The sequence below is a fragment of the Serinus canaria genome, chromosome 2 (assembly GCF_022539315.1).
Source record: "Serinus canaria isolate serCan28SL12 chromosome 2, serCan2020, whole genome shotgun sequence".
In the NCBI taxonomy this organism is placed as follows: domain Eukaryota; kingdom Metazoa; phylum Chordata; class Aves; order Passeriformes; family Fringillidae; genus Serinus; species Serinus canaria.
The window spans coordinates 16,326,789-16,353,418 of record NC_066315.1 but is presented as its reverse complement, the minus strand read 5'-3'; the positions used below and the strand labels follow the sequence as shown (position 1 = coordinate 16,353,418).

At 40.4% G+C, this 26,630-nt stretch overlaps 1 protein-coding gene across 1 annotated transcript in view; it reads right to left on the bottom strand.

The window, feature by feature from the left end:
* Nucleotides 1–452: 452 nt before the first annotated feature.
* The window catches only part of MKX (mohawk homeobox), a 49,491-nt gene continuing 23,313 nt past the window's right edge, over nucleotides 453–26,630 (bottom strand). Inside the window, exons 6-7 of the mRNA XM_050970522.1 lie at nucleotides 3,156–3,189; nucleotides 453–3,043 (exon numbers count right to left, since the gene is read on the bottom strand). Coding sequence (XP_050826479.1) covers nucleotides 2,857–3,043; nucleotides 3,156–3,189 — 221 coding nt within the window. The 3' untranslated portion in view covers nucleotides 453–2,856. The remainder of the gene's footprint in view (nucleotides 3,044–3,155; nucleotides 3,190–26,630) is intronic.

Sequence of the window (26,630 nt, the reverse complement as noted above, 5' to 3'; positions counted from 1 at the left end):
CTGAGCTTCTGGATGGGCTGACTTCCTCTCCTGCTCCACCTGGTTCCCCAGCCAAATATCCACAAGGGTAATGTAGGCAAATCTAGCCTGTGCTTCCAAAAAAACGTAAATGACCAAGGTTTTTCCCAGCTGATGGACCTTCTCCAGGGTCTCAGGTCAGTGAGCAGCTGTGGCCTCCCCCTGCACTCCTCCAGTGTGGAGGATTTATCAGCATTATTCCACGTTGTCATTAGCAGCCATTACTCAAACCTTGCTGCAGTCCTTTTCATCGGGTAGGAGCTAAACTACCACAAGGTGTGTGGATCAGAATAACTTTTCTGTTTTGTCCTTGCCTATCACAGGCTTGTGTCCCAGTGCAGGGAAACCCTGACTATTACAGGAAACCAGAAATGCAAATGCCTAAGGACAGACAAATGAATATTTAATTCAAACCAGCAAGATGTTGTTTGCAGTTATTTATTTTACTAAAATGGTTACATATGTTGAAACAAAGAAGAGCAATAGTAATAATGTTTGTTTTTCCAATATCATAAATAATTACTGAGTTTTCATTAGCTGTTGGCTCAGCACTGATCATGACTTTCGTTATTTAAAAAAGACACACACATAATCCATCAGAATTTGTGTTTTCAGAAAACTCTAAAGCAGCAGTAGAAAAAAAATAAATTAAAGGAAACAGTAACAAGAAATTAGGCCAAGTATTTCTTAAATTTAAAACCCACTTGATGTGTTTTACAGATTATTCTTGTGCTTTGATCATTGGAAAAGAGAACCATTAACAAGTTGTTTATACAATGGCTTGCCTTCTCCAGTTTTACTTCAGAGGAGTCCCCAAAAGTACCCTTTCTACATGACAAATTTTGTTGTTCATACAGACAAAAACACTGAATATTCCTAACAGAAGAGTTTGTCAAAACCATGAATTTATTGTCACAAAATATTTAATACCAGAATAACTTATAATAGTATGAACAAAAGTGAAGTATTAACTCTCTGCTATTAGTTATAAACTCACATTATTATGCCAAAATCCAGTAAAGTATTAAAAATTAATGTCATGGAATCTTAGACATAAAATGATGCAAGTCAGTAAAACATACTTCAACTGTTCATACAGTCACAACATACATTTCTTGCTTGGCACTTTAAGTCAATGCAAATCAGCAATTTAGAAAACAAAGTAAAAATATATATGTACAAAATATTTTCATATCAAATAATTTTCATTGTACACTAAATAAAACCAACAAAGTTATGTTACATCAAGAAGTTTCCTAAGAAGTCACACCAAGGCTGATATTTGCAATGTGTCTTGACTATTTTAGTGCAACTGACACAGCCTCTATTTGCAAGTTAGTTACATCATTAGCATAGTCCTGCTTCCATTGATGTGGGAGTTCTGCCATTAAACTCAGCAGGAGCAGAACTGAAGTCTTGTCTTGTTCATTGATGGCTCACCAGAAAGAGAAGCAAGGAAAGGGATAAGTAGGAAAAAACCCAACAGGATACCCACAGGAAAAAAATCCAAATCCTAGAAACAATCCTCTCTTTTCCAGTTTTCTGTAACAGATTCTGTATAAATTGGTTTTGGCTTTGCCACTGTTTATTCAAGCACTGTAAACCTCATTAGACTATTGTTATATGACTTAAGAATAACTTGTACACCTCCACATAAAATTTAAAAATAAACCTGGTTTTATGACAGTTATTACACTCTATAGCAGTCAATTTTAGAGACATGACATTTAATACAGGGTTTAGTATCTTCTTAAAACCCTCCTGCCTTAAATGCTGAGATTTTTCAATGTTTCAGTTCCTTCTGTGATTCTTGTTTGGGCTTTGATAGTTTATATTATAGGCTTTTCTTACTGAAATGAGAAATGTCAATCAACTGTCCTCATTTATGCAGTACATACAAAATAAAAATGTTTAAACCACATTAAAGTAATAAGTTCCACCATGGAAACATTTCTGGATGGCACTATAGTTTTAGTTTTGTACAAGAAGAAACCAATTTTACTTCTATCAAAACTTCAGTAAGTCACTAGTAAAGCTTTAAAATTATAGAAATTCAACTTGAATTTACAATTAGTCTGACTAAAACCTTCTCAACTAGAAATCTTTAATGAGCAACACAGCATATGTTTAAGTTCAAAATAATCTGAACAATTAACTTATTTCCTAAATTTGTGTGTTCTAGAGTATTGCACTTTTCAAAGGAATGGTTTTGGTATTTTAATATACTGCATATACAGGTAAGAAACATGCATAACAACCTTATCGTCACATTGACAAAACGTACTGTACAATTTTTATAACACTGTTGATTAAAAAAAAGAGAGTGAGAATGATGTAACAATTTCATTAAGACTCATCAATTTGTACAAGTCAAATAAGCACAACTCTCCAGGGCCCTCAGCAGTAATGTGTTTAGCCCTCGGCTGCTTAAGCCCACTTGGAATAATATACAAAGTTTAAGCATTATGGCATTGTCATTTTGAGGCATACCACTGTTGTACTATGCCCACGTTATAGCTTATTTTTTCAAAGCAAGGCACTTACTGTAATAGCAATGCAAACATCTTATGCGCAGTTCGATTAACATAAAATAAGTTAATGTTTTGATAAAAACAGGGTTTTTATAATTTACATGCCTTTTATAGAAGCAGTTGAACATTTCATTCAATTCAATGAAAACATCTGAGTCAGAAGGGACCTTAATTTTTTTAACTGACCGTTCTGTAAAAGGGGACCTATTTTCCACATTTTCCCCCTGTCTGTGAATTGGATTTTGCTGAAAACAAATCCTGTGAGGAAAACGTCTGTTTGATGTGAAAAAGAAAGAAGACCCGTCCCTTAAAACTGCTGAACTAATGGCACTTTAACAGTCTTTACTTCTGATATATGTGATGATTTCTGAATGATGCAGCTGGTAGTTCCCTGCAGTTTGTCCTTCCCCTGGGCAAGGTTCGTTAGGGCCATAGCTGCATTGATCTCCTTCCAGTACGTCTCATCTTTGCTGGGTCCCCTTCTGTTAGCTGCACTAGATTCAAGCAATAATAAATATTTACACACGCATCTTACATAGCTGCACGGTATCAGGAAAACTGTAATAGCAACAATGGTTTGGGAAAACTGTGAAGTCCCTTACTCACCTTTCACACTTATTTGGTCCGTTCTCCAGATTTTCTGAAAACAGGAAAAGAAAAGTCTATTTTATTTTAATAGTTTTAAAAACGAGTATGTTCAGGGAATAGGCATATTGAAAAAAAACCCAAGCTTTATTCCAAATTTGCTACCAAATCTAAAAGAAAGTCTTTGCTTTGACACACACAAAGGACCAGCTTCATGCAGGCATCTTCCTGGAGAAAGCTACACTGAAGGTGTAGCTGTTCCTAAAGGTTCACCCACATTTTGCAGGGCAATAGAGGAGCTCTTTAAAACATATTTATGTTTTGAATACCAAGAACATAAGGAATTGCAAAACCTAAAAATAAAAATCAGCTTCATTGCCTTTCAGTGAATGCCTTCTAGTATGCACTAAAAATAGGGCTCTCACCCTTGCACACATGATGTGAGTGGGTTTCAATGCTCCCCTTGCCAGGCAGTGCCTCAGTCACAGAGGCAGCCGAGGGGGACACAAGTAACAAGCACACCTGGTCAACAGCCCGCAGAGGCGAAATTGCATCACAGGCATAAACTACACTTCCTCATCAAGAGTCATATTTGTTCATTCACGAAGTCCTCACGTCCCAGAGAAGCCAGAAATATTTACCAGGCAAAAATGTATAAGCTTTATTCAGTGGGTTTGCTATCCTGACACAGAAATACATTATAGAGGAGCAAGAAGCCGATGCCCAACTGCAATTCCTATGGAAAACAAGTCAAACCAAAGAAACAGCAATGGCATGAGCACTAGTGGTTACAAGACCTAAAAAGCCTCTAAACACAACATCAATCTCAAAAAGTAATATACATCTTTGCGAGGCCAGATTCTCAAATAAAGTCAACCTTACTGCTAGATTTCCATCAGATTATTAATTAAAAGTTGATCTTGTCTTTAAACAGAGCTTCCAGTGGAATAACCCTTGGTAGCCCTTCCCTTAGGAACAACCTTGCCCACCAGAGCCAGCAGCCCATTGTCTCCTACAGCCAATAATTCAGCTCAGCTGCACTTCCCAGCACTTGGAGGTGACTGCTGGAGACCACAGTTCCAATAAAGAACCACAGGGAGACCAGCTGCAATTTCAGAGGTCAGCTGTTTGCCTGTTTGATCCAGCAGGCCTCCATCCTTTTGAAAAACAGCTTTATGAAGAAATGTTCCCAGGTGACCAAGATTTAGCTTTGCTCCAAAAGTGCAGAGCTTAAATCAGTATCTGTTAAGATTTCCTAGAACAATGCTTGAATGGGAGTCAAGAAGGGGAAGACCAGCCTATGCAGAGGACAAGGAACCAAGGAAGAAAGAAACATTTGATCCAGAAAGAGATACTGGATGACACAAAAAGTCTCTTTCTTCACGCTGTACTTGGCTATGAAGAATTCTTCAGCCCTGCTTCATTGTTTTTTCTAATTAGAGACAATTTTCAAGATGATGTTTAGGACTGAATAGATCAGTAGGTATAGAAATGGAAATGGTAAGTAATAGAGAACATCATTGCCAGAGCAAAGCTGGATATAAATACACCTCTCTCAAGCATCTGTCAGTTTCTTTTGCTGTTGGAAAATATTTCCTATGAACAAAAAAATTGCTTGTACAAACTTCTGAGGGAAGTAGGTGTGAATGGTGACACACATTCCAATTTCAGTGTTTATTTGAAGGAGTATTTGCAAATATTTTTTACTGGTGTTTAGCCAGCTCTCAAAGAAGGCATCTTGTCCATGGTATGTAAAAGCAGTAGCAAAACTAAAAATTAAAATCCAGGAGGGAAGAGCTGCCCATTCTTTAACTTTGTTAAAGATTTTCCTGAATCACACATATTTTCTTATTCTGTTCTTATTTTATGGTTTTTTTTAACAAATAATTTGAGTCAAAGAAACTCAAAACTGGGTTAAAATAAAATCATCATCAAAAATTTGCAAAGCTCAGGCTAATAACTGCTCTTAAAGCATGTTAGTACAATGAAGTCTGAAAATCCATAATTTCAAAGAACAGGCCCTCTTTTTCTTGCCAAAAATCCTTTTCTGCTATACCAAACCCCCTGACAGCATATACCAGTTTGCACTACCACAGCATCCAAGCAACTCCCTTGTGTCTGAACAGCCTTTAGCAAAGGAAATAAAAGTGAGAGAGACAAAGACCTTTCCTTATGCTCTCCTTGACATCTTGCCAGTCAAACCAACTTGATGTGACTCAAAGCGAAAGTGGGGTTCACTTCACGTGCCATGAAACTGCCATCTAAGTCACCGAAAATTTCTATCTTTATTTGCCTGGACGCCATTCATAAAGAACAGAGTGAATCCTCCATCAAGTGGATTCAGCCATTCTATTCAACACTGCAGCCCAATATCCCTGCGTGCTGCTGCAAAGCCAAATTCCTGAGTGCTGTTCTGTGGCCCCTTCCTCACACTTTGTCCTTTGGACAGCATTATCATCCATGTGGATATGCTGAGAGCTGGATGGGGGGAGGACCATATCTCTCCTTTGGCTATTCAGTATATCAATGATTCATATCTATTTTTATATAGAGACATTAGACACTGCTAGTATAGCTACAGCCTTAATGGCTTAGCTCAGCCTGGAAGAAATGCAGGCTGGTCATGTCTGGCTCTTCACTCCCCAGAGAAAGAACATAGATGACAAAATGTTATCAAGCGTATAAAAAACCTGCAAAAGTGGTGAGTCTTACTCAATATTTTGCTTTTTCTTCATTTGTAATCTATCTGCTCTGCCTCCAACTACTAAATAAAAATTTTGATAATGGAAGCTTTTAATGTTTGAGGTACCTGCATAAGAATTGCAAAGTATATTTTAACTGTAAAAGAAACATTTTGGTGAGACTGCTCCATGAAAATAATCAAAGAACTGCATTCTCAAAATGGAAAGTGTTCTTTTGCTTGACCATCACACACCACACCCCTAGAGGGGATCCAAGTTTATTGCCTCCTCTCTGAGGCAATAAGGAAATGGCACTGGGGCTGGGTAACCTCTCTGGAAATGGTGATGAAAGGAATGGAATGATAGAGCATCCTGAATCTCACCAAGCAGCCTCAGCTGAGGACTCACCTCAGAGCAAGTGCTCTCTACTGTGTGAGAAGCAGCACTTTACCAGCCCTGAGGTACCAAAGTTTCCCTGAGGTACCAAACAGCAGAGCTGTTCTCTCCAAGCGCTGTGCTTACCTTTAACCTCATACACCTTTGGTGGCAGAACCTCTGGTCTCCTCCTAAAGGCTGTGGCTCTCTCAACAGTCTGATCAAGGCAAGCTGTCTTGAAACACAAGACAGCTTGTTTTGTCTCTAAACACAAATTTATACCCCTACAGATTGATCAAGCTTAGATCAGTGTGTTAAGTGACTCCTGGGAATGCCAGCGCTGATGAATTACTGTATTCCACACCGTTCTCAAGACTCATTTTGATAGGTTAAAAAATTATGTTTACCCTGACATTATGTTTACACACAGACATAAATACATTTTAACAGCATACAACTGGCCAGCACAAATAATTTTCCTAAACAAACAACAGTAGTGTTCAATAGCATATTTAGTAATTGAAACCAGAAGAAGCTGCTGCTGAAGGTGTTTTGTAGCATCTCAGAAAGCATCCTTTGCTTCTTGTCAAAGGATGGCGGTAGGCTTTCAACACATATTGAGATTCTATAATAAATCTATTTAATATTAAACATCAGAAATACCTTTTTGCTACAGGTTTGGAAATCACTTAAAACTGTGGTCATTTGCTCTGTAGCCAGAAAGTTTTAAACACTGTGAAAATAGAAACTTAATCATTTAAAATTAGTTGTCATTTATACCTCACTTTCTGGTGCTTCATTCTGTAAGCATCCAGAGAATTGCTTTTGCCTGGCCAAGAATGTCTCATTCTGCTCTCAACATCCACCCAAAGAAACCAGCAAGGCAGGATATTTGTTCCCTCTTGTTTATAATAGGAAGTTACTATAAATCACCTACCAAAGGAATTCTGTATACCTTTCCATTAGTATGAGTTTTCAGTATACAGTTTACTGTAGGGCATAGTGCCAAGAGTGTAGACACCAGACAATACCAGCTTTGTGATACAGCATGGTATTTTTCAGGACTCACATAATTATTAATAATATACATGGCATCTTTTTTTTTTACCATAAAATTTCTTCATAAATATTAACTCGCTGACCCTGACAACTCTCTTGCAAGGTAGCCTGCTGTCCCATTTTAGCAGAGATGTAAATGAGACTCAGAAATCCAAAGTCAAAAAACTGCCTAGGCAATATTTTGACTATTTCAAAAGCATTTAAGAACAGAATTTTCCAGGATTTCTCTTTTATTTAAAATGTTTTCCTTTGTTCTGCTGCTATCAGAAAGGACTAGCCAAAGAAAATGAAGCCCAGGGTTCTTGCAGGCAAACCAACCTAAAACCACACAATAGCATCACATACCTCCAATTTACTGTGCACAAAGGCTCTCTGGTGACACGGAGCTTGCAGCACATTCAAACATTTCAGAACAACTCAGACCCTTACTGTTCGCTGCATCCAGACTGATAATTTTTCTGTATATTTGGATGACTTCAGGGGTGTGCTAAATAATGTTAATTACAGTTAGATTTTGTCATTTGGATTTGGGAATTTTAAACTAAGCACTGCATGTGTGCAGTGATGAAGCCCACCCTAAGGCCCTGCTGGGAACAGGGAAGGCAGGGCTGAGCCCTTAGGCAGCACCCAGCAGCCTCACATTGCTCCCCCACTCACCGTGCTATCCGACTCCAGCTGAGCCACAACAACTGGCTCAAACCCTGCTTTGTGTTATCAGGTAACACTGACAAAGCAAAGATGGCTTGAAACCAACAGGGGAAAGAATGTGTGAATGAGGGAATGAGACAGAGATGGAAGGGTACAGAACATTATGTAGTGGGGAAAAAATGGACATAGAAGTCAAGGCACAGTAGGTCAGTCTCGCATGACCGTCGTATTTTTTGAAGCTACTTAAACATGTACAGATTCCTGGTGAATTACACATCTTCTAGCTTAAAATAGAGGGGGGAAAAAAAGAACTGCTGGCCTCAAATGGTGAACACTATAAAACATTTGTTGGTTCAATAAAAGGTCTTGTATAACTTATCTTCATTTTAAAATTGGCAACATTATTCAGTTGTTTCTCTCACTGCCTCTCCTGAACTTTCTTTTGTTGGTTTTGGAGACTCTGGCTTAACATGTGTTAACCAGCATTTTCAAAACAAGCAAGTAGAGGAAAAAGAAGGAGAAACAGGAAATAAACTGGGGCAGCTGAAAGAAAAATGAATGTTACATGTGTGAGTAAATTAGTGGGGAGATGATGTATTTCTATAGGTCACATACTCACACACACCTTGACTCCAGTATTTTCCAAGCCACAATTTCAGGGTGCATAAGACTTTCAAGTCTCTGTTTCCCCAAGAAAAAAGTTGGGTTAGTTTGAGTTAATACTCCTGTGCTCTTCTGCATTGACACAGCTCCTTTACCCCTGAAGGATCCCAAAGTAAACTGTGAACCACACAACACCACTAATATTCACCCACATCTGGGGAGGGAACGTGGCTTAGCCCAGGCTGCTCAGCAATGCAGAGGAGGGGAAACTAGCCAAAGCAGCAGGCCAGGGCTCTTATAAAAAATGTCATTTAAAAAAAAAAACTACAGCATGTTTTGAAAAACAAGAAAACCTCAGCTTCTCTAGCTAGAATTGGAGGAAGAAGGAACTGGCCATCCCATATTTACACTTGCAGCCTCCCATTTTGAGCCTAATGTAAACAGACAAATGAGCCTGTAAACATGGATAACTGCTCAGCCAGCGTCCCACACTACCACAGGCTGTCCACACACAGACGGGGCTCATCCCACCCAGCACTGAAACTCCTAAAACCCTTTTCCTTTTGCACCATCCTCCCGGTTTCCTCAGGGACAGCAGACCTATTAAGGATGAATTATGAAGAAGTGCAGACAGGAAAGCTCAAGCTGGAAGAGACTCCAAACCGCAGAGTCTACTACAGAAATATTCCCCAAACACACCCTGGCAGCTGATCTCCTGCAGACCCCAGGCCACCTCCGCATGGGATCCCTTCAGTCTTGTCCCTTGTGAGTCCCCTCCTGCCCCAAAGCAGGCCCTGGGCTGAGAAGGTCTGTGTGAAACCATCTGGTTGGGGCTGGCAGCGCTCATGCAGCAGAACCTTTTGGTGGAGGAATGAAAGTCCCAGTTGGAGTTTCAGGTGACCTGTGGCTGCAGACACAGCATGGCAGTGTGACCTGGGAGAGTGCAGGATACCAATCACAGCTGGTCCCATCTCAGGGGTGTACTGGATTTCTACTGACAAAGATTTATTGCCATGTCCTTTAGTTGGGTGGGAGGAGGAAAGCTGTCAGAAACTTGCAGGAATGAGCCCTGGGCCCAGGCTCTAGAGAAAGCTCCTTTTCAGCAAAGCTTTATTTTACTGCTGCTCTTTTTCTTCCAGGAGAAGGTTACAGAGCAGCTTGTAATGAAGTCACCCCCACAACCCTGTTACCTCACTCCTTTGGCTTCAGAGGGACACCAAGTATAACAACTGACCTGTCATCAGCTGTTATGTCCTTTCAGATGAACAAACTGCATAATGATAATTTATGTTCACAGTGCCCACTAGAGTGAATATTTTTCCCTGCTCACCCAGTAGGTTTTTTTCCCAGGAACAGCTATAGCCCTGGTCTGACATCTTCTATTAAGATCCATATGGTGGGTCTTGCCAATGTTAGAAACATCCCTTCTCCATCATGCCCTAGACCAAACCTTTTCTGTGAAAATATTCTCTTGCAGTGTGTTTCTTGCATCAAACTTCACATATAAGCTTTATCTGTGAAGGACTGCTAACAATCAAGTTTTTTGTTGAATATCTGAGCATCCAAAGACTTTTTTACATTGTGCGGCCTGGAGCCTGCTGCAGTGGGAGTAGGCATCTAATTATATTTTAATACATGTGATTTTTTATAAAATGAGTGTACATGCCCACAGAGACTGCAATAGGTGTATTTTATAAATCATAAAAGAAAACTGAGTTTGCAAGTCTATATTAATATTTGCATTAATAAGTGCACTAAAATCCCCACATAATAGTAGGCTTGGTGCAAATGGTCTTAGAGTCTTAAATTATGCACATGAATGTAAGAATTTATGAATTAGCAAAATAGATAAAAAACTGGTGTAAATCACTTCATTGTTTGGGCTGTCACAGCTGACTCTAGATTTCCACTGACCAGTGACAATATGTTCTCCTTGGTGAGATTCAGGGCACTGTGGGAGTCTTGTTTTCTTAGTCAGACCTTAGCAGAGCCTATTATAGGAGCTGGGGCTATGAGTGTTGAGGTGAGCTGTTAACAAACTGATGGTTATACGGTTTTATTTTCTTTACAAGCTTGCTGCAAAGCTGACTGAAATAATTTTTTTTCTCATTGAGTTGGCACGTCCCTCATTGAGTCGTGCATTATCAGATTCCCTGGTGATAGTCTCCCACATGCATTTCACAATGCATAAAGGAACATCTGACCTAGGCTTCTTTTTTTTTTTTTTTTTTTTTTTTGTGTGTGTGTGTGTGTGTGTGTGTTTTATTTGGGAAGGGATTTACAACACGTGCTGTGCTGACTCATCAGGTGAAGTGGTTTGCCCTTCTGTTGCAAACCATTAAGGGTTAACATTGAAAACCACATTAGGCACCAGGTAAGGGGGAGGATGAAATAAAGAAAAGAGGGAAAAGGAGAAGAGGAAGAGAAAAAAGAAATAAAGGAAAGACTACGTGTTACAAAAAAAGAAAATGACAAAATGGCAAATGAAGATTGACCAGGAAAAATAGGAGTAAGGAAGATAAAGGGAGAAAACATACCACTATATCAACTTTCTTTATTTTTAATACAAAAATATCCTTCTCCCACCCAGGAAAGTTGTGCAGGCAGGCACGTTCAGTCTTTCATTCTGGATCTAAAGATTTTAATTGGGAGTTCTTAAAGACTAAAATAAGGCTTTAAAAATAAAAAGCTAAAGTCAAATGCAGCCAGGGTAAGCACTATTACACTCCAGCACGATTGTTTTTCATTAAAAAAGCAGGGTGAAAGGGAGGGTTTCAAAGCCATATTTCAACTCTAGGCTGACACGACAGCAGTAAAATCTGATTTTGTTATGCTAGTTGGCTGTGGGTTTGGGAGCAGACCCTATATATGCACTGTAATGTTATGATATCAATGCATGCACACAGGATATTTTCAGAAGCTTCTTGCAGAATTTAGAGAAACGTGCCACCCCTTCCTGCAGCCCTGCTTGCAGGAGCCAGCTCCTCTCCTGCTCCTGGGAGCCAAGCATATGCTGTACAAAGACAATTTAAATTACAAGGTGCTGTATTTCCAGGCAAGTGGAGGAACTTCTCAGTGAATGTCAGAACTTATTGCCATGGTGTGTTTAGCCAGCAGTATGGAGTAAAGAATGGGTGAGTATCTGAGAGACAAAACTCAGTTTCCTTTCACTTGCCTGTAAGATAAAGAACTGACAAATATGGTCTCTTTAAACACAGCTTCTTCCACCCACTGCACGGGGTACTGAAATGTGCACAGTACTTACCACAGAATCATGGAATATCCTGAGCTGGACCCACAAGGATTATTGAAGTCCAGCTCCTGGCCCTGCACAGGACAGCTCCAAGAATTACACCATGAGCCTGAGAGCATTGTCCAAATGCTCCTGGAACTTCAGCAGGCTGAAGTCGGTGCTGTGACTGCTTCCCTGGAGAGCCTGTTCCAGTGCCCAGCCACCATCTGGGTGAAGAACCATTTCCTAATATCCACATAAACTACATGTGTGCAAATACTAAACCCCAGACACCTAAGAAGTGTCCCAAGCCTACTGTGCTGTGAGATCATAAGCTTACAAATTAAAGGAGCTCGTAAGAAAAGTGCATCAGCAGGGCTCCAGCAATCAAACAGCTATAAAAACGACTGTAAGCTGCAAAAGAGCCTCATGGTAACCCAGACAACTGTTGCACAACAGATCCTGCGAATCCAGGGATTACATGTGAAATTTAAGATTGTTTATATCTCCAAGGAGATATAGATATTTTCAAATATATACCTACCTGTATCTGCTTCTACATTATGTTTGCATAAAATGGGAATGGCTTAGCATTCTGCCTTCACACTAGGTATATTATGAGGTACAGCAGTACAATCACACATGGAATTTACTGTGATCACAACTTCCTGCAGGCATATGACAGAGTTATGCCAGGGCTGAACCTGCAGCAGTCAGTGACACCTTTCCCTGCACAACCTTGGTGCCATGACCCAGCAGCTCCAAGGCTGTTGCAGGAAGAGGACACATGAAGAGAGAAGACAGTCAGAGGGACTTAACACATTGAGTACATCATCTTAGGGACTGACAGTCTCTCTGCTTGTGCTACAGGTTTGTGTGGGGCTCAATAAGTCATTCTAACTGACCTTTTCACAGGTGCTACAGTACATTCCCTGGTCTCTAGATTCTGACTTGAGAGCCTGGGCTTTCAATTTCAGCATGGCTGAGTACTCACAGGTGCAAATGAGGTTAACAAGAGTGTTGTTTTGCATGCATAAAAAGCCGTGAAACCATGAGCATCCTCAAGGTCTTACACAGCTAAAATTACTTTAAATTATTAAATTATTTGGTGCCTTACTTATCCATTTGTGAAATCCAACAGATGTCTTATGAAAACACCTTTATTAAACTTTGAAAAGGGCCAGATAGAATGTATCAAGTGGCACTGAACAGCACATCATGAAATCATCCTGTCATCAGAGGGGCTCAGCTACATTCATGATATGGCTTTGGTGGTATAGAACCAGAAGTGAGCAGCCAGTGAGGATATAAGACAGGTTTTGAGGCATCTTTTAAACTAGGCCAGGTCATATATGCCAGAAAAGTATCTCTTTCCTCATCTAGCTCAAAATGTGACGGGAACCCTCTTATTCAGCATCCTGAGGAATATCAGCAACATACACAGAAAGCTGAAGGCACACACCTCCCTGACCATATACAGAATAATCAGCAGAAAGTGCTGAGTGACTGCAGGGGAGGGAGCTGCTGTGGATTATTCTCATCTTCAGTTGGACAAAAGTGATTTTAGTGTTTGACAGCATTATTTTTGAGTCAGCTCTTCAGTTTTGTTTCCTCTGCTTTCCCTTGTGAAGCTATTGCAGTCTTCATGCTCCTGCTCACCACAGCTTGCACTGTTATTATTTCCATTACAGGATTTCTTCCCAAACCTAAATATTCCCAGGCACCTTTTAAGCAGGCCCTCAGAGATTCTAGTAAGTTGGGAGGCCTGTCAAGAATGGCTGTTTTCAGTTTTCCTATTCACTGAGTGAGTGAGAGGCAGTGCACTAAAAGGCAGAAGGCTCTTGGATTAGAACATCATGCTCAGAGTTATCCAGGAGGATGTGCCTATTTGTCAAGAGCTTTTGAAGAAGTAAAACCACCTCCTTCTATACTCTAAACATCATCTCATGTTTAAAATGGTTTGAGTCCTATTGCAGTCCAATTCAGTAATCCTGCAGACGAATCATACTAAGAAGAGCTCAAAGCCTCTCCGGGCTATCATGGAGATTGGTGCAGTGGAATAAATCAGCCACACTGGGCTTGAATTCTCAAGGAGCAGCTAAACCTTAACACTGCAGATGCTCTCTAATTGGGAATTGTAAGCGCCCTTCACAGCAGAGCCTTTGCCCAAGACAGATGAGGTTCCTGCACTCCGAAGGAGCACGTGTGGGAGGTCCTGAGACAGTAGTAGGCCGGTACTTAACATTGCAGAGGCCTTGGATGGGAACAGCTCTGTGGAAGAAGATGAAATTGCTTCTCTGGCAAAATGTATGAAACCGTCTGTGATAACAGGAACGAGAGTGAGGAAGACTGAACAAATATTTGCACTGAATGCCTTGTCAGGACAGGGGAATTGCTACTGATATGATCTTTACTTTCAATGTTACTGCTTCTGACAGTCTTACAGACCTTGCAGATGTTTATTGGCCACTAAATCATTCTTCAAGAATGTTGGCTCTGTTCCCAAACCTGAAGAGCCTGAATGTGAAGGGGTTTGTTATTCCACACACACTACTGCTTTTGGAGACAGTGATTTTCAAGGAACCAGCAGGGGAGCGTCGTCAGCTGATAACAAGACAGGGGCTGGGTTCAGATTTCCTGCACTCGGGGCTCGTTTGCCGAGGCAGGCTGAGTAAGTGAGCAGCAGCAGCGGGCACTGAGCATCATCCACGTGGCAGAGAGCACCGTCCGAGCCGTGACAGCAGCGCCGGCCCGCAGTGATGGACCTGCATGGCAGCAGAACTGCCCAGAGACAGCGCTTCCAGCCCATCCCGACCAGAGAGGCTGCCTGCTCTTCTTGGTACAGCACAAACTGCCTGGCTCCCAGAGCCTCTGCAGGGCTCGCTCCGCGGTGCTGCAGGGAGCTGCTCTGCTCCGCCCGGCTCCTCTCGCTGCAGGACACGCTGCATAACAACGAGGCGCTTTCAAAGCCTCGCCATTCATCTCAGGAAGGGCTGCTCGCAAAGACGCGATTGCTGAGCTGGGGAGGACCCTAAGCCACAGTATTTCAGGGCAAACAGACTTGCTTTCAAACACAGAGCTTTTGAACTACGGGCAATATGCTCAGGCTGTTTCTCTGAGTGAAGAAGGCGATTTTCTGAGATCATTGCAAACAGTTCTCACCTGAGAAAGCTACACTAGCCACTGGAAGCTGTACCTAAACAGGCACTGGACTAAAATAGTATTACTAATAATTGTGACAGTAATAATACAAATCTTTTAAATAATGACTGATAAAAAGTAATCCATTCCTCTCATACTATAAAATCATTTTGTAATAAAATTATTAATAACATTTCATAATACAGTTATGAGTGATTGATGCACAGTGTATTAATACCACAGGAAAAATAAACTATCCATAAGTATTGAACATATTTCTTCCAAAAAGGCACCATCACACTGACAGGTGAATGGGATCTAAAAGCAGTTAAAGCCAATAGCCTCCTCTAAAACCTAACTGAATTGCTGGCTGCCAGCGTCCATGATAAAAGACAATGTTATCTAAAGTAGCCCTTGTAATATTTTTCTTCCAAATTGGGTGAATACTGTTTAAAAATATTAGGCTGGAGCAGACATAAGGTGCTTAAAAATATGTAAGATAGTTGCAGAAGGTGATAATGTCATATTTCCTATGTATTTGTTTTACATTAGCTCATATGTGTTTTCCTGGAAGCCAGGAGACTTCTTCCAGGGAATTCTCTCCTGCAGCAGTTTGCCATATCAGACTTAAAACACACATACATATTTTTGGTAAAGCCATTTGGTATTTATGGTTAAATCAACTGACATACTTCAAAAATATAAATTTTGGTTAATTTGGAAGCTCTATAAATCAAAACCAGCTCAGAAGCTTTATTAGCATTATAAATAATTGGTCTTTCTTCATGTTACTATAAATAAAAACAAAAACACCAAAAAACCCTAAAAACTCTTCACCCAGCAAGGTTTGCAATGGGAAACTGAGCTATAGATATGTGAATAAAAATTTAGGAAATACCAGCATTCACAGATCACAATTTCTTACACAGATGCAGTTGGAAATCACTGTGAACTTTTTGTTCAAGAAGCAATTAAATTAACTTTACCTCAGAGTAATTCACACTTATGGAATTTTTTATGTGTCTTCCCTGATCTGTTTAGATGTTTTCCTAAGCAACATCTGCAACAATCATTTATTTGTACAGATAGCCTTGCATTCTCTCACCTGCCTTTTAAGAATTAAGATCTTGAATTTCTGCTTCTATAAAGAAAATCAATGAGACACAAAGCCATGGCTCCAGACAAAAAGAACATTTATATTTTTTAGGAAATAACTGTGGTGAAAGAAAGTGAGCTCCTTTGATCCTTCCGACACAGTTCAACTCTAGGCTTTGAGCTTTTGAACAGAGGATAAGAGGAGGACTCAGCAGCCATGCAAGCCAGGCAGCTACAACACAAACTCTTTAAGCTCTGTGAACTGTTTCATGTTTTTAAATTAACTTGCTGCTATTATTAGTAGTAGTTCTGTTTCCACTTTTATAACAAGAAAGGCTTTTTCTTTAATTTTGCAAGAACTTTTTATTTTTGCCCGTGAGCCAAAGCTTTCCCATAGAACAATTGCCTTTACATCACAGTCTGTGAAGTTTATGGGGCTCTGCAAAGGGCCTGCAAAGCAGACAGAGCAAATCCCATGGGTGGAGAGTGCCTGAATTCCTGCCCACTGTCCTTCTCCAACAAAGGACAAACAGACCTTGCACCACCAGCAAATGCAGTATTTGATAGTATGGATTCATCAGGATGCCCAAAATCCAGCCTAGCTGGGTGGCACCAACATGTTACTTCAGACAAACAAGCTAGAAAGGTGTTGGCCAAACCAGCCCCTCCAGCAGCTCTGGCAGTGGCTCTCCCAGCTCGTAGGCAGCTCTGGGCTAGTGCTGGCAAACACCATCAAGCCCAGCTGTGATTCCAGGTTCAGCAATCTTTTTAAAAATTCTCTCTGAATAGCACATCCTAGGTGACTGCTGTCTCAGGCAGGAGCATCCTGAGGGCTGCTCAAAGCAACCTGAAGGCTGCTGACCACCCACAGCCCCATCTGCAGTGACACCCACCCTTCCTCTCACACCTCCAACACAGCTGGCTGCCTCAAGCTGTTATAACACAAGGTGAGTTCTGCCTGAATGGTCCTAAGCTTTGCAATTAGTCCTTGCCTTGCACCCTTCAAACACCCAGAGGCCCACTTTGGGGGCTTAGGTGACACCTGCCCCATTCCTTTATTTTTGTTTTTATAAGACTCATTAGCCTTTGTGGAGAAGCAGAGATTCTGGAATACAAGCTAGGACACTGACACTGTGAATATCTGTACCCTTAGACCCCAAGGAGGAGCTGCCCAGAAAAAACAACCAGGCGTCTAAAAACCTGGCATCAAGGACTTTTCCACATTATTTTGGTTAACATTAAGATGCCACATTGCTCAGATAGACCTGGGAGCAACACCCTCTGCTTTATTTGTGAAATCTGCATTTCAGTCGAGAGAACAAAATACAGGAATGTTCGGCCATACCCAGTGATTGCAATTCCCAATCAAAATTGCTTCTCAATTGTGTTGTCATCTTTTCTGTCACATCTGTTTTTTTCCACTTCCTCCCCATTTCCAACTGGATCCTCATTTTTCTTTCTCTGCTATGATAGGGGAAGAGAAAACTGAAGCAAGAAGAGTTCATTCAGAAAACATCCAAGACTACCTGTTGGGATGGCACTTGGCTTGCAAAGCCAAAGTCACACTGCAGCACCCCATCAAATACGAGGTGCAGTGCATGTTCAGCTGCTGGCATTAAACCTTTGTTCTGCAAGAACTGGGGAGAAATTGATAATTGCTGCCTGCCAAAGAGGCAGATTGGGAAGAATGACTTGTGAATATGAAGCACAAAGACATTGTGAAAGTTTCCCCTGGCCACAACTCTGTGCACATGTCCTACTCCTGAGTTTGGTATGTAAGCTGGTTTCTATACAGCATTTAAAATGGAAAAAAAAATCCCTTTGAAAGAAGTGCCTTGAAACACAGATATTGGCAATGGATGACACTCACTTGCTGTAATTACTGAAAGACAACTTTTTGATCAGGACTTCTATTTGAATTCTCTCCAAAGCCTCTCTGAGCTCCAAATGCTGTGACCTTTAAAATCAAGGGAGCAAAATGTTCTCTCTTTTAATGACTGGTACTGTTAAAGCAGAAAATCCACGTTAAAATAAAGCTTTAAATTGTACTGTTTGGCAATAAAATCATACTTGTTTCTTTTGGGGTGTCAGAGAAAAACAGGGTCTGTACAGAAAATTTAGAAGGATATTAAGCTTTAGAAAAATGGGCAAAATTTATAAATAGGAGTCTTATGTTTTCAAGGCTGATGAAAACAGTATCTAAATATGTAACGGCATAAAATCTACCACCTGAATTCTACATTTACTTGTACAGAACATAAAAAAGAAATATGTTTCAAGCAAACAATAGAAAATTTTCTCTGATTATATGATGATGTTTCAGATGAGTTTACAGCTCTAACTGTTGTTCCTGTTCTCATAGGAACGTGCAAGAAACACTTCAGTACAAAACATCCCTACTTTCCAAGCAGCAGAAAGGATGCCCTCCTTTGGACAATTACATCCTTTTCATTTATTTGGACAAAAATATTAAAATTAAACAGAACAAATTTTCAGTCAACACTTGTTAATTTGAAACACTAAAAATTCTCCCATATTGAAAGCAGATTGCTCTGAAAAAACATTCATTTTCAAGGTCATAACAGTGCTGGCAGAACTCAAAAAATTGTAGTCCAACTTGCTTGTGTTCAGCTGTGTTTACTTAGTCTCAATTTGACAAAAGTCTGCCTCTGATTATACATAGCAGTCATCTGCCCACAGATAAATAGATATTACACAAACGCTTGGAGAGAATGACATTTGGCTACCATTATTTTTGGAATAATTTAGCCTGCATCCTGAACTTAAAACACCAAAATGATTCATAATGGTTTCTGGACCCAAGTATTTCCATTTAATAAATAAATTTACCTCTATGACCTTTGTGGACTTTATATTGTACATGTTGCTGGAAAACAAAAAGCAAAACAAAACAAAACAAAACAAAATAAATTTAAAAAAAAAGAAAAAAAGGCCATTTATTGTTAAATATTCTATATTCTTGGGAAAGGTGGATTTAGCCAGAATTCAGACCCAAGTCAGTGGCAAACCTGGCATGCTCATTGCCTCAGCTCAGAGCCAGCAGGTGCAGTGCAAGGGGCTCAGGGTGCTGCTGGAGAGGGGGCTCTAACTCAGCTCTACAAGACATCCCACCCCATCAGCACCTGCAAGCACAGGGGCCTTGCTCAGCTCCCTGCAGAGCAAGCACCTGCAGTGGGAGCCCACACTAAACAGCACTGCCTGAGATAGAAATGTGTTTTCTATTTCAAGTGCTCCCACCTCAAATGTAAACTTAATAGTTCTCTGCCTATTATTTGTAGGAGGGAAAAATTAATACATATTGGATGCCAAAGTGAAATTTTGTGTTATCTGAGGGAAATAGTTGTTTCGTGACATCTATGGAGTATCTTATATTTTTAAAGGAGACCTGCAGTATTTCTCTGATGTGGGTAGAAATTTTGTCTAGTTAAAGATACTAAGCAGTCTAGGGTATTTTGTGTTATAAATTATCCATGAATAAGGCAAAAATCTTATGAATAAATTATAGTCCCTACTCTCATTCCTTCACTGATGCCTCTTCCTAATTCTCTCCCCTTCAAGTAATGCCCTGTCAGTTCCCCAACCTCAACTATCCCAAACCATATTTCCACATCACACACTAGAAGTATTGAGGGCAATTCAAAGTCCATGAGCTATACTGTTACTGCTGCATATTTAAAGTGGAAAATGGTTCCAGAGTGTGCTGATAGATGGAAGAACAAAGCCTAGACCCAAGAGAGTCAGATTAGTTTCTGTAAAGTTAGCATGATTTCAAAAATATCTCTTCAATTAGAACACAAAAATTAAGAAAGTCCCTGAAGCAATAGGAACCATATGTGTTTGATATACCCAGCTTCTCTAACATAACATCTAAATACTCAGTTTAAAGAAAATTAAGAGGCTTGTTTACAAAGAACTAGTTAATGTGTTTACAGGACTAAGCTGAATATTTTTAGAAGGAACAATTACATACAAGTAATTTCCCCTCATTTTCCCTTGTTTCATGAAGGAATATTACTGTGAAGAAGGAATGTTTTTTCAATGTGGACAGCTGGTGGTAGAGAAAACAGATTTCTGTCACATGGAACAAATGCAGCAAATTCCTTCTTTACAGGGTGTTTCCTTACAGAGATTAAGTATTAGTGTTCATTACACTGTGATGCAAAGCCCCACTCATTCAGAATTGTGCTAATGACTGTGACCCAAAGAAGAGTTAATTCAGATGGAATCCAGGAAAATGAGGCAACACACAAACCTCATCAGCAGTCCAATCACATGACAAAATGCGAGGCATCTCCAAAGCCACTGCCTGCCAAAAAAAGAAAGGCTGCTGCAAGAAAAATACTTTCACAGCTTGATATCTGGGTCTTGTGACTGCTATCCAAACAAGGAGTAAAAGTGGTACTATATAATGTGGCAGGGTAAACAGAACCACCCACTCACCATCACCAATCATGCTTTTAATTCAGATACATTCTGTTTCTTTAAAAAATGATGGCGGAAAAGGAAACAAAACCTTTTGTTGAACTTGAAAATTATATGTGTAATTATCAGATCTGGCATGACATATTTTAGGTTCAAATATACCATGAACTGTATAGGAATGCATACTTTGACATACAGGATCAAACAACCAGTCCATCCCAGGTGATGTCCTCTCTATTCTAGTGACAGATGCTCGTCTCAGAGGAGCACAAAGACACTGCCCCCAGCCAACCATGCATTAGGTTAAAAAGATTTTTCTCTTTAACTTACAGATGATGACTTGAAAAAATTTCAAAGAGGATATCTGATTTGAAAAAAATTACAGAAAGGAGCAGACCTAAAAGAAGTTAAAACTTTCAGGAACACTGGGCCAAGGAAGCCTCCACACTTGGCCAAATTGTCTCACAGTAGCCTGAAAACTACTTACAGTTTTCAAAACAGGTCTTGGTAGAATCCGCCAAAGTCTGGACTGGGTATGATTAAGCCAAAGTATGAGAAGTATTCTATACTTTTGTGTCCAGCTTAGTCAGGGATTGCAGATGCACCAAGAGACTGGGAAATTAATAACCACACACCTCACACAAACAGACCCCTCCATCACTACTGCCACTGACACTAACACTGGAGTATTTCCCAGTCCCAGACTGAGCTGTGTTTTTGCCCTGAGTTATGGAACAACAGTTTGGATAAATTTGCTTTGTATCCTAAACAAGGTCATACCCTTTCCTGGAAGTGTATTTGCTCTTAGCCTGTGTAACATGGAAAGAAATGCCAAGACACCACAACTGGACTCAAAGGTTCCTTCCAAGAAGAGTGGCAGTATCTTGAATGCTTATCTACCCTCATTTCTCAAACACGTTTAAAAGGAAAATATCAAATTTCTAATGTTTGACTGTTAAAATGCAGATATCTCCTACCCTTCTCTAATTTATTCTAGAACCCTTTCCTGTTACACTCCTACCATTATTTCTGTACCTGCTTCCTCAGTATTTTATCTTCTTGCCTTCATCCCTTTGATCCCTTTTCTTTCCTTTTCCTTTTTGTTATTGTCTTTAATCTTGCATTCCCCTTTCTGAGTCCTCTCCCAATACTATCTTCTCTTTACAATCTTCCAAAACTTTCTGCTCTTTATTTTCCTATCTGTATTTATTTCCTGGCTCTGAGTTTTCTTTTTCCCTTCAATCCCCATCCTTTCTTCTATCTTTTCCCTCCTAGAGCTAAAATGATACTCCAGTCGTGACCTACCTGAAAAGAGAATTACATCTTTTAAGTCCATTGTCAGTACTAAAGGGATGGAAAATATCTCAAAAAGAGCTAAACGACTATTCCAGTCACTGTCCTGGACAAACAAGTGTAACTCCCATCAACAGCTGGAGGAGTTCAGCACCTGAGTCAAGTTATTTCCCATTTGCCACCAGTGACTGTTTGGCGTGGGAGTCCTGCTATAGCAATCTGTCCTCACACTAGGGCACGGAGACACAGACAGAATTTCATGCAGTGGCTGCAGGGTGTTGGTGATGAGAAAAACAACTCTGATAATGTAAGTCCTTTCTTCACTCTTAACTGAGAACAGAACCTAACTCAAGTGAAAACTGTTGAAATTTAAAAAGTAAGGAAGAGACCTGTATAAATATGGAGACAGCTATGTACCACTCCACCCCAGTATTCTGCTGGATCTCCAACAAAATACCAAAACATCACAAGAAAAATTCCTTGCATGGCATGCCTTGTGTAATCAATATCACTAGTAAGGAAAGTCTAACTCTTGGCTTCAAAAAAAGTGGTGTAACATCCTGTCAAAGGACAGAATTACCACACAAGCAATTAGATCAAGAGGATAAAAAGACTAAGAAGCATTCACTCTCTGAAATTCTTGAGATCTGCCCATCGAAGCAGTAATGTTTGCTTTTCAAGACAAAACAAGCTAACAGAAACATGCAGTAGAAATCATCTTTATGGCCAACTCTGCAGACAAGTTACTGGGGAACACTTTTGTTTTTCATGGTGAATAAATTGCCCCTGTAATACTCCCCAGTTGAAAGCCCAGTTTCCCCTCCAGCTGGTGCTGCCTGGACAAGCTGGAGCTGTCTTGTGCATGGCTCAATCAAACTTGCACTCTAGATCTCACAAAATTTTCTCTCTTTTCTTTGTCTCACTCTTTTTATATTGCTTCTGGGGGTTTTCTCTGTGTGTTTTTGTTGCTGCTTGCTTCCCACCCTTACCACTCTCCAACTGCTTGCTGGGCAGGCACAGCAATTCCATGTAAGGAACGCAGGAAAGAGAAGCATTCCTTGATTTTTCTGTGCGCAGTAACTTGCATGACATTTGATCATAGACAGAGATTAAGTCATTCATGAATAGGGCCCAAAGGGAGGAACAACTCCAGAAAAACAACCCTCCTCACTGTTAGTGAAGCATCCAGGACTCCACAATCATTACTGCCACACTTACAGTTCATAGCCGATCTGGCAAAGGAAGGAATCCAACTGCAGGCTCTGTGGTTTAAATAAAATGTATCTACAGCAGCCTGGATCAATGTTTAAAAATGTTCCATGTTGGTTTAGTCCAAGGGCAAGCTTTTAAAATTAAAAGAAAACTTTGGCTTTAATTGCAGATTAAAAGTGAAAGTTGTTTAAAAAGAATGCATATCCTAAAAACAGTAAGAAAAGTTATTTAAAATTTAAAACTCATTTTTCTCTCTCCCAGAGTGTGACAAGTCTCCTTGTAAATATTTAGAACACAAGTTTCAAAGCTATTAATTTGTGGACAATATTTAGGGTGCTTCTGCCTTGCTCTTGTGAATCTTTGGCAGAGCTCAACTTTTTCCTACATTTATACTTTCAATCTAAAATAAGTGTCAGATTTTGATGCATGTTACAATGGCCAAAAAATAACCACAACTGTAACTTGTACCTCCTTTTCCTCCCCTAAATTTTGTCACCACATATGTGTGATGCAGCAGATGTCACCACCCTGTACATAAATGCAAAGGGTTTATTCCAGAGCAGCTACAAGCAATGAGATCCCACAGTGGTTAGGTGCTACAATGGAGAAGCTGCTGCTCTTGGGATGATTTTCAGCAACAATTGCCCATCTGAAAATCATTAGTGCATAGCAGTGGATTTTCCACATGTTCATATGCTGGACAAGCAGGTTGCCCTTGAAGTATGGTTCCCTGGGGGAAGAAGGAAAACCCAGAGAAAAGTATTCTATTGTCAGATCACGGTTTCACTAGAGCCAGACAAAAATATGGTCAAGCATTCACATGGCTGCTCCGCTGGCAAAACGATAGGGTACCGAAATGGAGACAGCTAATGAGGAAGGCAAAGAATGAATCTCTTAAAGGAGTACAGATTTTTATTTTTTCTCATTTAAAAATTCAAAAATAAGGTTAAGTATGCAAATGTAATGACTTTCAAATTACTGACCTTCCTTTTTACAAGGTCAAAAAGGTTTAGAAAAGGTAGTATTTTCCAGTAAAATATCTCATCTTTTAATTCAGCTGTGTTTGAAGCACCAATAAGAAAGTATTGAAAGAGCCCAAGTAAAAAAGTGTATGATTCTAACTAGGCAGTATTTGCTATTTAATGCCCCATTAATCGATAATTTGGCTTGAAGGAGGAAAAAAAAAGTTGGCAAAAGGGAATGGAATTCTTTAGCTTCTTGTTTTACTTAAGAAAAATTCCCAACAGGCTTCACTTAAACAAAGAACTTTAGTTTTCCACTGGAAAGACAAAAAGAAAATCTTGGTCTAGCATGTCCTGCCACATGCTTTAACTACACAGTAAAAGAGTATGTACTTGGATCCCAGGCACATTTCAAAAGCGTAGTATTTATTAGCTGCTCTGTTGCCAAGTTCCACTATTATCATTTTATTATAACTAAGGTATATTTTTACTAACTAAATTATATTTAGGTTTTTAGTTTAAGCATTTGAAGGTCTCGGAGTGTCACGTACAAATGACATACAATATATCAAAGGCCTTTGTTGATTTTCTCCCTCCTCTCCTCTCCAAATAGTTACCCTGTATTTGTGAACTCAGGGTGTCTGATTTATCCAAACCCATATTCCAGCTGTAGGATGTGCAGGGGCCAAGGGAACAGTATCCTTGGATGGAGCAGAGCTCACCAAGGATGAAGGTGAGCCCTGTTAGGGGACACCCCACTGCACACATGTCCCTCACCCTGTCCTGAGGGGCAGGACAAACCCATCTCTCCCAGCTATCTCCTTCACACACCTTGCTCCAACACTCTCCTCTCGCCCTTTGGCCCTCTCACCCAGACCTGGCTTTTTTCCAAGACCTCCTGTTCCCAGCTGGGCTGGAGGTGCTGCATGGTGGGACATGGGCTCCCCATGGGCAACAGTGGCTTGTGGGGAGTTTACCTCAGAAGACCTGTCTGCTGTGCCTTCTGTAGAAGGATTTTTGGTCCTGTGGGGAGTGTGGAGCCGCTGTCTGAAAGCTGTCAAGACACGATGGGAAGATGACACAGCCATGAGGCAGGAGAGGGTTTGGTGGGCTCACATCAGGCTGAGTGCTGCCACTGCTCTGGACAGGGAAGGGATGTTTCTGAGCAGCCATAAAGCCCAAGGACAGGTATCAGAGCTCCCCAAACCTCAGGGAATGCAGTAGCACCACAGCACTGAATACAGCCTTTATTTTTTCTACTTTGTGCAAGGAATGAAGGGTAAGGAGTATCCAAATATGAACACGTACATTCTCCGAGGCTCACAGTCTTTGATCTGTGAGCAAAGATCCCACTGAAAGCAGCAGGAGTTCACAAAATGAAGGCTGGAAAGCTCTGTGAACACATGAACACCCTGTGTCAAATCATTTAGCATGCTTTGGGGCCAAAACACTCAAAACCCAGACCTGATCTTGGCAAATTGGATTTTTGCACCTCCAGGCACTTCCAAAGTGTTGGTTTTAAAACATATCTGAGTGCCTGTCTCTCAATTATCAGGTGAAGAAAAAGGCCCCTTGAGCTGGGTATAGAGATAATTGTCAACCACATCTGAAATAAGAGGGAAGAGAATCAGGTGTGTCAATCTGTGATTTGAATGAGGTATAGAAGAAGGAGAAATATAAAGGACATTATATAGATTCACAGCAAATGCTATAACATAAATTAATGCTTATGTGCACATGTAGCAAGGAGAAATTATCACTCACAGTCTCATTAGACAAGGAGTGAAAACAGCAGCAGAAAGGCTGGGACAAAACACTAAAAGGAAAACAGGCTTATAAAGACACCTGCCATTTTTATTCATGTAAATATTTAAACAAGTATTTCTTCACATCGGTTTAGACAGCAAAAATAAGCCTTGGCATGAAACAAAGGATTACTGGGATCAATACCTGTAGGTCAACCTTGTCATCTCTGCTGACTTTTGTGAAAAGGTTTTTCAGCTTTGCAGGGGCAATCTGGAGTAAGCAACTCAGCAAGGTATAGGATTTGAAAGCAGGATATGTCATTGTTTGTAGACAACACAGTTGGGAGTCTCTTTTCCTCTGTCTTTGCAAAATTCACTGCCATGGTAAACTTCTGCCCAGCTCTGAGCTGAAGGTGCAAGCACAGCAAAAGAGCAAGAGAATATTGTAACAGAGCTCTAAGGAAATATATGGGCATCTGTGTGTATGTGTATGTATGAAACACGGTATATCTTACAAACACCACTACAATCTCAAATGCTGGCCAGAGCAGGACAGCTTTTTTGGTTTTTCTTCACTTCAGAAAGTGGCATTAAACATCCAGGTCTACTGAAATTCAACAAGTAGGAGGCCCAGAACTATTGTAATTATGGCATTGCAGACAGAGAGGGGCTCCAGGCTTCACCTGCTGACCCAGCTGACAAAAATTTCACAGGCTGCACGTGGCTCTCTCTGACGCTGCTGGCACAAACAGTGCTGCAGACACCCAGAGCTTTCCCTGATAAAGGAACAAAGGCTGCTGTCTTCTGGAGGAAGCTCCTATTTGAAGATGATCCCAGGGAAATTATTTGATGCAAAAATCAACAGCTACACCAGCTAAAAAGCATGAAAGGGAGAACAGCAGGACAATGGTTTTAGTGTGTCTGTGTAAAGGACAATCCACCACCACAGTGCAAAGCTGCCATAAACAGTCAGGAGCAGACCACTGGGTTTGCACACCAGATCCAGA